The 12,733-nt window shown below is 33.3% G+C and overlaps 1 protein-coding gene across 1 annotated transcript in view; it reads left to right on the forward strand.

Annotated features, from left to right (window-relative positions):
• The window catches only part of Glyp (glycogen phosphorylase), a 31,288-nt gene that overhangs the window by 8,690 nt on the left and 9,865 nt on the right, over positions 1–12,733 (forward strand). The window contains exons 2-6 of the mRNA XM_085957773.1: positions 187–418; positions 588–772; positions 2,905–3,016; positions 3,204–3,349; positions 3,508–3,831. Coding sequence (XP_085813899.1) covers positions 187–418; positions 588–772; positions 2,905–3,016; positions 3,204–3,349; positions 3,508–3,831 — 999 coding nt within the window. The remainder of the gene's footprint in view (positions 1–186; positions 419–587; positions 773–2,904; positions 3,017–3,203; positions 3,350–3,507; positions 3,832–12,733) is intronic.

The raw sequence follows: 12,733 nt of genomic DNA on the forward strand, positions 1-12,733 counted from the left end.
TATAGATCTTACGCGAAATCAAGGTACAGTCGATGTAATGATGCTCGCTCTGTTTTCTGACAAACCGAAACCGTTGAGATCAAATATTGTATTACTGTCTATTTATTATTAGTTATTTTAAATACATATCGACTATTTTCTCATTAAATCCAGTTTGTATTTTATGCGTTTAACGAATGGTTGCAGCGCGTCTACTACCTGTCGCTGGAGTACTACATGGGGCGGTCCCTGCAGAACACGATGGTGAACCTGGGCATCCAGGGTTCGTGCGATGAGGCGCTGTACCAGTTGGGGCTGGACATCGAGGAGCTGGAGAGCCTGGAAGAGGACGCGGGTCTGGGCAACGGGGGCCTCGGCCGTCTCGCCGCCTGCTTCCTTGATTCCATGGCCACCCTCGGCATGGCCGCCTACGGCTACGGTACGAATCTGCTTTCCCTCTTCCCTCACCCTTCCTGTCGCATTAAAATATTAATATCAATTTTTCAACTAATATTTGCATGTTCTCATAGTAATGTAATTTCTATACAGAATAATGCGGTGGGAGGGTCGATATCGATGGGCAACTTAAAGTGTCTTATCGCTTTCAGGAATCCGGTACGAGTACGGAATCTTTGCTCAAAAGATCCAGAATGGCGAGCAGACGGAGGAGCCGGACGATTGGCTGCGCTACGGCAACCCGTGGGAGAAGGCGCGGCCAGAGTTCATGCTGCCCGTCAACTTTTACGGCCGTGTTCAGGACACTCCAGAAGGAAAGAAATGGGTGGACACCCAGGTGTGTCTTTACTCTTTTTAATTATTCGGGTGTCATTATTCAAATTGAAATCATCAAAGAGACCGCATCGTGTCTTCTTGTCGTTGGTATCATTGTTTACTTTTCTGGAATTGATTGAAATTTAAATACACACCCTCGGTCGATAGTATTGTATTAACTAATATATTTTTATATTGCTCTGGATTCGATCACATATTTGAGGAGCAAACATTCAAAACGTGATTTGTCACACAGATGTTGAGCTGAGATAATCAAGAAAAACATATTGTACTCAAAATGGTTTTTTTTATTATAAAACTGTTTAAGGAAAGAATTTTAAACCTGGTATTTTGTATAATCCAAAATTCGCGGAAGTGGTTCATTTTTTGATTTGAAATTTGGACAAAACACGATTTGCATGAAACTTGTGGGCAAAACACTATTTGAATGAAAATCAAGGCATTATATTTTTTTATAGGATAAAAGGTTCTTTGAACACTGATTCTGGTTTCCTTTCATAGATTTAAATATGGACTATCAGAATTGACAATAAACGGCATTTTTCAAAATGTGTGACAAATCACTTTTTGAATGTTTGCTCCTCATTTATAATATTGTATCATGCTGAGTATTTCTGTGATGCGTTTCACTAATGCAATTGGTGCCTTATTGTTATAATATACATAATAATTATGTGTGTAAATATTTAAAAAAAAAATTTAATGTTGCCGATAAATAGGTAACTACAGGTTTTCGAAAAGTGACAATTTCTGAAGTCATCTGAAGCAAAAAGGAATTTAAATTTTTTTTATGAAAACAAACTGCACTTACCAAAAATGATTAAAATAGGCTTGAACTGTTATGTAGTCCACTCTGTTATGTTCTGAGGTTTTTGGTATTTTGCACTGCAAGTAACACTTGAATAATAATACCATCTGTAAGGGATCTTGGCATTACGTTTACAGTAAGCTGTCATTTAGTGGTCATATTGCTGTCATTTGTAAAAAGGCGCTACAAATGTTGGGCTTCGTCTTGCGTACTTCCCGGGTCTTTTCAGATGTTACTGTATTAAAAATTCTTTATAATTCCTTAGTGAGAAGCCGGCTTGAGAGTGGGTCGATTGTTTGGGCCCCGCATTAGTTGAAATATGACCTTATAGTGGAGCGAGTTCAAAAGAAATTTTTGAGACTCCTTTATTTGAGGTTATATGGATACTATCCGTGGCTTTATCCAACTGACTTTCTCTTAGGTATGCTTACATACTGTAGTTTAAGTGCTAGAAGATATCAATATTTGGCCACGTATTTTTTTCGACTTATACGTGGTGTGAATGAGAACTCTGCCATTCTTGGTAGTATTGACTTGTGTTTCCCTGATAACTATCTTAGAAATCGGGAGCATCAGTTGTTTGTTCTCCCGAGGAGCAGAACTAACCTGCCATTGGTGGGCAATAACTCTGTTCAACCAAATCGCTTCGGATGTTGATATATTCCATCTACGTGAGGATGAGTATAGGTGGACGTTATTTTATAAATTCTTAAAATAGGGTCTTCTTAACTCATCCGGTGTACTTCCTTGTACCTATATAATTTTTTGTATTTACACATTTATACTGTGGAATAACTTAATACTGATCTATCTCTTTTGTTATGTACCTAATATTGTTTTAATAATATTTCGTTGTTTCTAAATGTCATGTTGTGAGCGTCTGAAACTTATAATTTGTAATGTCCACAATATGTAAAATAAATGAAATGAATTGAAATGAATTGAATTGAATAAAATATAGTTTAAATGACAACACGCCTAAATATTGCATAATGTAATACTGCATATAAAAATGTCACCCACCTGTGTCAGTACTGTGGTATGGTGTACGATGTGACTAATCAATGACATTATGACCACATTATTGGACATACAGGCAATGACGTATCAAAAAGCGGAGTATTGCGGAGGGGTTAATCCTTGTCCAGATCCTTGTGATCGATCGATTACTATTTGCCAACCTCTTCCGTAGAATGTCATTTTTAGAAATCCCGTAATCATCGGCAACCCAATGATAATATTACGGCATCACTTTATTTGGATGAAAAGTGCATCTGTGAGTTTCCGCAGAGAGAGGATGACATGATGGTGCATGCGTGTTGCAGGTGGTGTTCGCCATGCCCTACGACAGCCCCATTCCCGGATACAGAAACAATGTAGTGAACACGCTCCGTCTCTGGTCTGCCAAGAGTCCTGTCGACTTCAACCTCAAATTCTGTGAGTGAACAAATTTTAATTCCACCCTTTGGAGCTCTTTTCATGTTGATGACAATCTTCGACAATAATTCGTGATCTTTTTTTAAGCACCTTTTAAAACGAGTGAAATAATTTCTTCATATACCGCTTCCCTATGAATTTGTTTGTTTAAATTGAAATTGAATAAAATGAATCTTCGGGATTACAGTCAACGACGGAGACTACATCCAGGCGGTGCTGGACCGCAACCAGGCGGAGAACATCTCCCGGGTGCTGTACCCCAATGACAACTTCTTCGAGGGCAAGGAGCTCCGCCTCAAGCAGGAGTACTTCATGGTGGCCGCCACCCTTCAGGTAATCGTCGGTCGCATTGTATCCATTGTTTTTGTTGACCGTCATTAATTCAAATGAAATGATAATTACTATGTGATGAGTTATCAAATCCTTTGAAAGATTGCACTTTACTGCTGTCGTCTGTCGCCATCGAATCGAATCCAATCGAATGATTGCAGGACATAATCCGGCGCTTCAAGTCGGCCAAGTTTGGGTCGCGCGAGGCCATCCGCACGTCATTCGCCACCTTCCCGGAGAAAGTGGCCATCCAGCTGAACGACACGCACCCTTCGCTGGCGGTGGCGGAGCTGATGCGCGTACTGGTGGATGTGGAGGGCCTGGCGTGGGACGTCGCCTTCGACCTCACTGTGCGCACATGCGCCTACACCAACCACACAGTGCTGCCCGAGGCCCTCGAACGCTGGCCCGTCTCCATGATGGAGTCCATCTTGCCACGCCACATGGAGATCATCTACCGCATCAATCACCAGCACCTCGAGAAGGTCAGTCCCCGGATTCTTTAATATCTACCTCAACGGTTACGATTTTCCTATGCCACTCAGTACTAAATACATATATTATGATGTTGATAATAACTATGTATTATTGTATCTACTTATATATTATCAAACTGTGTAATATCAACATTTGCCAGAATAGTTTTGTCAAGCAAGCTTAAAAAAAAAATACATACCTGTCTGCCTACTATACTATAATAATCTATTAATATTTTTACATCTATCGTCTACACCGGTGGTTTCAAAACTTTTTCTATGGCCTTTGCAAAATTGTAATCATTGCAAAAAAAAAATATTAGTTTTGTATTTATATTGTATCCCACACTATGGACCCAAAATGTGACTTAACTGATGTTATACGAACTTATCAATTATTTAAAAAAAATTAAAAAACATAGTTATCATTATTAAAAAACAATATGAATATGGAATATTTATTACAAAATAATGTGTTTATTACAATATAATATGAATAACTGAACAACTTCATTTGATAAATAATTGTGGTCAGTTAATATCTATCTCTGGTTCCACTTCATTTGGTAAATGATGCTGGCCATCATTCTCGAAAGAAATATAATATAAGCACATAAATTTGTTGTGAATCCAAAACATTAGTGGTGGGTTGTCTATATTGATTGAATCTAATGGTGAAATAATAAAATCCACGAATCATTAAGCACCAAATAAAATGAAAAACGTAAATCATATTTCGCAATAATCAGTTTAGCAACTGATTATGCACCATAAAAGTGTGAACATATTTTTTGCAATAATCAGTTTAGTGAATGCTGAAAGCGACAGATCCTAAATATTCCATATTAAGGCGATGTCTTTGGCCTAAATAACACATATAATGTGACTTTTACGCCATCTATTTATATTTAAAGGCATCTACCATAAATTTCTAAAAATCTGTTACTAAAAACTTTGGTCAATTCCAACCAGATGGCAGTAAGTTACCATAATAAGTTGCAAGTATGATTAAATTGCCAGATGAAAAAAATCGCTAGACAAAAATTCATTTACATATTATAATAATATAATATATTCTACTATATTATTATTATATATATACCTATTCAAATAATTATTAAATTTTTAAATAAGTACAATATTTTATTATATCGTATTGACATTTTTATGATTTAAAAGAAAAGTTTGAAATCAATTTATACTTGCCAACTTCTTTTTTCATTTTGAATAGAAATTTAGAATTCAAAAAGCCAATATAGGGCCAAAGGAAATAATATTGAAACACATACGTAGATTACAAATACTTTTTATTATCACAAGTCTGGCAATTGTAGGAATATATTTTAGAAGAATTGCCAAAGAAACCAAAATTACCACTACATAATAGTAGGTATCTCCTATATATTATTATCCTACAGCTTTGCCCGTTTTTGCGAGCGATTGTGTGCCTTATTCGTTATGTTCCGATGGGTTCAAACGTCAAACACACTAATTAAATGTTCTTAATTCAAAACGGTCGAATAGAGTGTGAAAGAAAGGGTTTTCCGAATTTAAGTTATCTTGCGATATAATATTGATGTTTCTCTAAAGCTTTCCGGCACGAACGTCACTTTATTGACAATATGGGAATTTATTTTTTCACAATGTTTGCAACACTCAAACCAACTAAACAAAGATGGCCGCTTTAAATTTAAAATGCGTTTTAACCGATATATACAATCAATTTTCACAAACTAATCATAATAAGATTAACCGATAAACATATTAGAACTGATTTATTTAAATTTTTATGAATTAAGTTCTTTGTTTAAGTTAAGTTTCTACACCTCTGACGGAAAGGAAGTCTTTTGACACTGCGCGTATTTATCACGCTATGTATACTAAACTACGGTATTTCAATTGACTCACCACATATTTACTTATCGATTATAGATTTCATAAAATATCAGTAGATTTTGAAAAATGTGGTTTATTAGATATGATTTAAAAATAATAAGAATAACAATAACTAATAATATTAATTTACTGTAAACAATGATGATATTAATGGGTAAAATGGCGCTCTTGGGTAGAGTTACAATGCTTTTTATGTCAATTTAGAAGTGTATAACATCAAAAAAGGTCATGCGTAAATCATTACAAGTTTATTATTAAAAGAATCATCAGTTAATTTACAATTATGGAGAAACACAAATATCAGTAGATTTCTTGAATTTCGAAAAAAAATATCAGTTGATCTACTGAAATTTCAGTAGATATGGCAACACTGGATCAACCATAGAATATTATATCAAAATTTGATAACGTAACATTTTTTTTATGGCTGTTAAATGATAATTTTTTAAACCAATGAAACTTATATACATTCAATTAGCTCATATAACCCAACAATATTTAAAAGGTATTCAACAATAATTGGTGTTATACATATTATTTAAATCATTATCAACCAGGATCAATCCACTGCTGGATAAAGGCCTCCCTAGCCTGATTCTATTCCTTTCTGTCATTTGAATTCCTGTATTTATCAAAATCGGTGATATTATATTTATCCTCATATTCATATCGTCATCATAATCATCGACCTGAACCAATCCACTGCTGGATAAAGGCCTCCCTACCCTGATTCTACTCCTTTCTGTCATTTGAATTGCTGTATTTATCAAAATCGATGATATTATATTTATATACATATTCGTATCGTTATCATCAAAGACGTATTAAATGGACAACTCATTTCATATTGGCGATCACGAGAAATAGTGCACGAAACTTATTCACAGATGTATAGGTAGACGTCACGTGATCATATGACGTTGCATTTCCATTATACGATATCAAGCTTCGAGAATTTAGAGTAATATAGCCTTTATTGTAACGGCGTATTAATGTCATCGCGTTAGAATTCTCGGGTTACTTACGTCTTCCGGAGATTCAGCGAAACGCTTCCAGGCATTCAGCGAAACGATTCCAGACGCAAACTGGGAATTCTGCCCTTAATTAATAACTTTAAATATTTTTGTAACTCGTTATTTATATTATTATTCTTTTTGTTGTGTGTATAATAAATACATGCCTTTTATCAATTAATAACACAGTTTCGAAGTATGAATACAGAAGAAAGTAGGTACCTATGATAATAATACAAGAGAACGGAGGTAGATAAATATAACAAAAAAAAAATAGTCAAACACAATTAAATTTTTATTGAACGCCATTTATTCGAGATAAAAACAAGTTATAAAAATATATTATTATTGTATGTTTGACGTATGTATCTTCGTACATTTATTTTCAAACAGGCGATACCAGTTTCATCATTACGACATTTTCAACTGAAAGTTGATCCGTGGAAAATGTTATAACAACGATACCCGTATATTATCAAATCATGGTAATGATAACAATGGTATTGTTAATTTAATTATTATGACATAAACAATGAAAACAAAAAAATATCAAGAAACAAGTTATAAAATATACACGATAAGCAGACCAAACGTTGCTTAGGGGCGCCACATTATGAGGGGCGGCAAATTATGGAAGAAATACGAATATTACGTAGTTTTGAGAAAAGTTGTTTGTCTAAACAAAATATTCTTTGCTACGGCGCTAACAAACCATACAGTGTACAAATAAATATCAACGAATATGTAATTAGATTTTCACGTTTTGATCATATTGCTTTGCTTAAGATGTTTGAGATTAAACAATAACATATTATGATTGTTATTGAATTGCAATATAATAATTTGGTATAATTTGAAGCGTCGGTTAATAAGAATATTTTGAAACTGAAAATTGATCCGTTGAAAATGTTTTAATGACAAAACCAGTATCAGTTTATTGGAGAAAATATTATTTCAGCATGAAAATGATAACAATTCTATTACTGTTTATTTAAATATTATAGAATCACAACAAGAAATGAGAATAAAATCAAGAATCAAGTTATAAAAAATACACGATTAACGTTATATTATAGGTGCATGTTTTAATAATTCAGAGAGCAAGCAAACAGAGAAAACAACAGAAAGTAAATAGAAATATTCATAAAAAGTAAATGGAGCACAAGATATGAGATTAATAATTATTAATATTATTGGCAAACATACAAAGTGGAAAATACTATTGAAGTATGACAATGATAACAATTCTATTACGATTCATTATGGCGTTCTAAGAAGAAATAACCGTAATGAACAACAATAATTAAGTTCAACAACAGATAAAACAGAAAAGAAAAAAAAAGAAAGAAGAAGATAAAACAGAACAACAGATAAAACAGAACAAAATCAACGACAGATAAAACAGAAGAAAGTAAATGGAAATATTCGGGAGTAAAAAAAACAGATGATATCTTTAATTTAAAATATAGTTCTGCATGCAATTAACTAAGTAGATATATTTAAAAAAAAAAAAAAAAACGCCGTCATAAACAGTTAGGACTAATGAGGAAAATGAAACGAGGAGAACACATTTTTTGTACTCGTTAAACGCCTTGAAAATGTAATAATTTATTGTATATTTGCCGTTTAGTATTTATTTTTTCCCTAATTGTATCTATTTTTGCTATATAGTGTAATCTAACGTTTGTATACTTACATATTATGGCTCGAATCAAGTGTAACCTATGATTATATAAAGCAGGTTGTAACGTAGAATGATTATCTATAGAATGAAAAATATTTGACCCCACAAATAGTGCCAAAATGTACGTTGTTATGTGATCCATTGTATGCTTTGGCAATATTGATTTTCCGTCATTTTCTTTCATAAGTCGTCGTATTACAGATTCGCTTTTAAAACAGGTTTGGAAGACATCATCAGATGGGTAGCACAAATTTCCCATATCTTTTAGAGTAATTAGTTTATGGAACCACATTTTAGTGGGCGATACAAGAGTTGTGATACATTCCTCACACTTTAATTGTTTTAGTAAACATTTCACAACGAACCCGGATATATAAGAAATAATTTGATGCGTGTTGTGTGAGAATGTCTGTTGTGTAGTATCCGTGTTTAATTTTTGGCATATTGGATCAATTGCCATCATACGTAATGTTTCATCAAATGACATCTCAGACTCCTCATTGCCATCGTCAAAGCGATATTTTTCCGATGTTCTATTTATACTGTCAATCGGTGATGACGAGCAATTTAAAATTGTAATGTGTTCTAGCGGTATACAATTACCATTGAAAGATGACCTGAGCTCTAAGTGATTGAGTATCTTTTTGAATGCGTTTTTAAATTGAAGAGCATTTGGATTGTTATTATAGCCACCTTGTTTCCTAATATTACCAAAGAATAATTCGATATGATCCTGACTAAGTTTATACGTACGGATATATTCTACATATTTTTCCTTTTCTACTAAATCATAACACAAACTCTTTAAACTATTTATGCAAACAAGTAATCCTAAGAATCCTGTTTTTTTTCTGCTATCAATTATGGATCTGATCGATTCAGAATATTGTATATGTTTTATATTATTTATCTTTACTGTTTTCTTGGTTCGGACTGATATTTTTAATGATTGAATGTATTCTGAAGTTTTTTCTAATAACGTTAAAATCTCAACCCTATTAATGTCAGTAATAGGACATTTATATCCCTTTAGTTTGAAGTTGCGGGAGTTTAGGATATCAAACAAATTGTTAAAAATTGTTATAAATTGGCAAGTGGGTTCAGAATTTTTAAATTTAGGGTTTTTTAAAGTATCTCTACATAGCTCAATTGCTGTGGACACGCTTTGGCTTAACAATTGCGTTGCAAGTTTTACTTTCATTATTTGATTCCTGAAAAGTATGTGTTTCGATGTTATTTTATTCGCGAAATTTAATCCTGCTTCATCTTGAATTTTGTTTAGTTCCACAAGATATTTCCAATTTATTTCCTTACCGTCTTTGTCATAAATAATTTTTTCGCATTCTAAACAATTCCTAGCTAACTTAATCATATGGCATGGATCCAAAAATATAGCAACTTTTTTTTGGGTTGATGGGTGTTTGAACGTTGTCTGTAGATTGTTTCGGTCATCAATTTTACAACCCAGAATTTTCATGGCTGACATATTGGCATGACAACCATCAAACGTTATTGATACTGCTTCGATGCCAGCCTCATGACATTTTTCCAAGCAAATTTTTAATATATTGGCCCTTTCTTCTCCATTAAGGCCATTAATTAAGAAATATCCCACTGGTAGCTTCCATTCTTCGTTAATGCAAACCAGCATCAGGACATAAGCTTCTGTTGCTAGTTGTTGGCAATCACCTTCCACTCCCATCCCCATGTTTACGAAGCCGATGTACTTTTTCCCATCCCATATTTTTTGATGCCTGATAGCCATTTCGTCAACCATTATACTACATATAATTTTGTTTTTACTACTAAGGGATTTCCGTTTTAAAGCATCGAATGCTTCAGCGGTAAAACCAGGTTCTCCGTTGATGCTCTTATACCACCTCGACAACGTCGAGGAGTGCGGCATGCACGTGTCAAATACGCGTCTTATATATTTATACGCCGATGGTGAGTAAAAATTTATTGTCAGTGCAAACTTTCGCAAGGCTACTGGATACTTCTTAAAAGGTTGTTTCTTGTTTTTATTATTTTTTAAATACATACAGTGAAAAAGTTCTGCAGTTTCTGCATTTGTAGACAGTTTGGACACGAGATCTTCGCTTAAATATCGCTTTTTCTTAATATCTGCAATTATATTTTTCAACGATGAATTTTTTTTCTTCAATCTGTTATTTTGTTCTGTTTAAAAATCTCTTATTTGCTTCCGACTTTCGTTTTAAAGCTTTTCTGAGTCGGGTTTTGCGAGGAGTTTCAAAAATGGTCATGTTTATTTTTTCATTTTTTTGCATGCTACTGTTTTTATCTACTTCCACATCGTTGTTTAATTCAAAAAAAGGTTTGTCCAGTATTTTTGAGATAACCTAACGTGGACAAAAAAATATTTATAAGCAATTTATCAATAATATTCAGAATGAATTAACCTATGTCGCAATATGTGTACAAATATTTATAGAACTACCATTTATCTATTAATAGTATTATATTCACCTGCGTTGCACCTAAAACGGGGATTTCTATTGACGCGTCTTCTCCGATATCCATATCATCCATATTCACACTTTGGTATTCAATCGGCTGGTCCACTTCGCAAACATTTGCTTGATTTTCAATACAGTCACTATTTTGTGAATCGTCATCGTTATCGAATTCCAATACTGGTGTTTTCGTTTGTATATCAATACACTAAAAGAACAATAAAATTATGTATTATTTTAGTCAGCATTTACTTGGCAGAACTCCATTTTACAAAATAAATAAGTACCCAGGTACTTAATATTAAACATCAGAAATTTTGAATTTGGAATATCCGCCGCGACGGAAGTGATTACATACCTAAATCTGAAAAAGTCTGATGATTTTAATATATATAATATATATAAAAAACAGTTTATCATTAGTATTGTGAATGAATTAACCTATGTCGCAATATGTGTACAAATATTTATAGAACTACCATTAATCTATTAATTTTATTATATTCACCTGCGTTGCACCTAAAACGGGGATTTCTATTGGCGCGTCTTCTCCGATATCCATATCATCCATATTCACACTTTGGTATTCAATCGGCGGGTCCACTTCGCTAACATTAGCTTGATTTTCAATACAGTCACTATTTTGTGAATCGTCATCGTTATCGAATTCCAATACTGGTGTTTTCGTTTGTATATCAATATACTAAAACAACAATAAAATTATTTAATGATTCAGTCAGCATTTACTTGGCAGAACTCCATTTTACAAAATGAATAAGTACCCAGGTACTTAATATTAAACATCAAAAATTTTGAATTTGGAATATCCGCCGCGACGGAAGTGATTACATACCTACATCTGAAAAAGTCTAATGATTTTAATAAATATACATCCCGCTATCATTACTGCGTCATCTAATAGCACACTTTCATTCGATCTTGCGTCCAACTGTAATTCGGCGTCCGGTATACGGACGCAGTATTGAATTCATGTAATTTTACGTTTTCTCGTCTCCCAAACGCTCATAGAGTCTAAAAACGAAAATAGCCCAGACGCAGTTTTGTTACCTCATAGGATATATTATATATATATTAATTAATTATTGTTCGCGTAATCACCAGCCAAAATTCATTCGTATGTATGTATTCATATGTATTTCAATATTATGTATATATATTCATTTTGTAACAACTATGTAAATTTATGATAGCATTTATATATAATAAATTTCTTTATAATATTAATTGGATATTTGTATGCAATCTTATAATCACCACTAAAGAAGGCACCGCATCTTTTGTTAATCGACGAAGTCCATTCCTTGTCGTGATGAAATGTTTTCTATCAAAATGATCAGAACATATTACACATTCATCCGATGGTGTCCAACATGGATCGCATCTTAATACTCTAAGTATATATGTCCAATGTAATCGCCTTTCTGCTTCGCGAGGAACTCTAAAATTTAATGAGAGATAATAATGACAATAAAACCGCTAAATCCATTGACATAATACTACTATTCTCCCTTCTTCATTATTTCACTTTTTAATTTGTAGCGATTCAATTATAAAAATATATACTTCCCAATACATTTATCGATTTCGTGACAAAAAGTATTTTTAATTAAACAAACGATGTCAAAAAATATGTTTAATTACATATAATAAATTGAAAATAATATTACCAGTCCGTTCATGCAAATCAATTAGCTGAAGTACGGTGCAAACAGTACTACCATATTTGAAAAATTGAACGAATATATACCTTACTGTCATTACAATACGGACCATATTTATAAATCACCATTTGTGCGTTGAGCCCTCCTAGGAACGGAGAAATC

The sequence above is a fragment of the Rhyacophila brunnea genome, unplaced genomic scaffold, assembly GCF_057557595.1.
Source record: "Rhyacophila brunnea isolate RB1 unplaced genomic scaffold, BYU_Rbru_1.0 scaffold_11, whole genome shotgun sequence".
Lineage (NCBI taxonomy): Eukaryota > Metazoa > Arthropoda > Insecta > Trichoptera > Rhyacophilidae > Rhyacophila > Rhyacophila brunnea.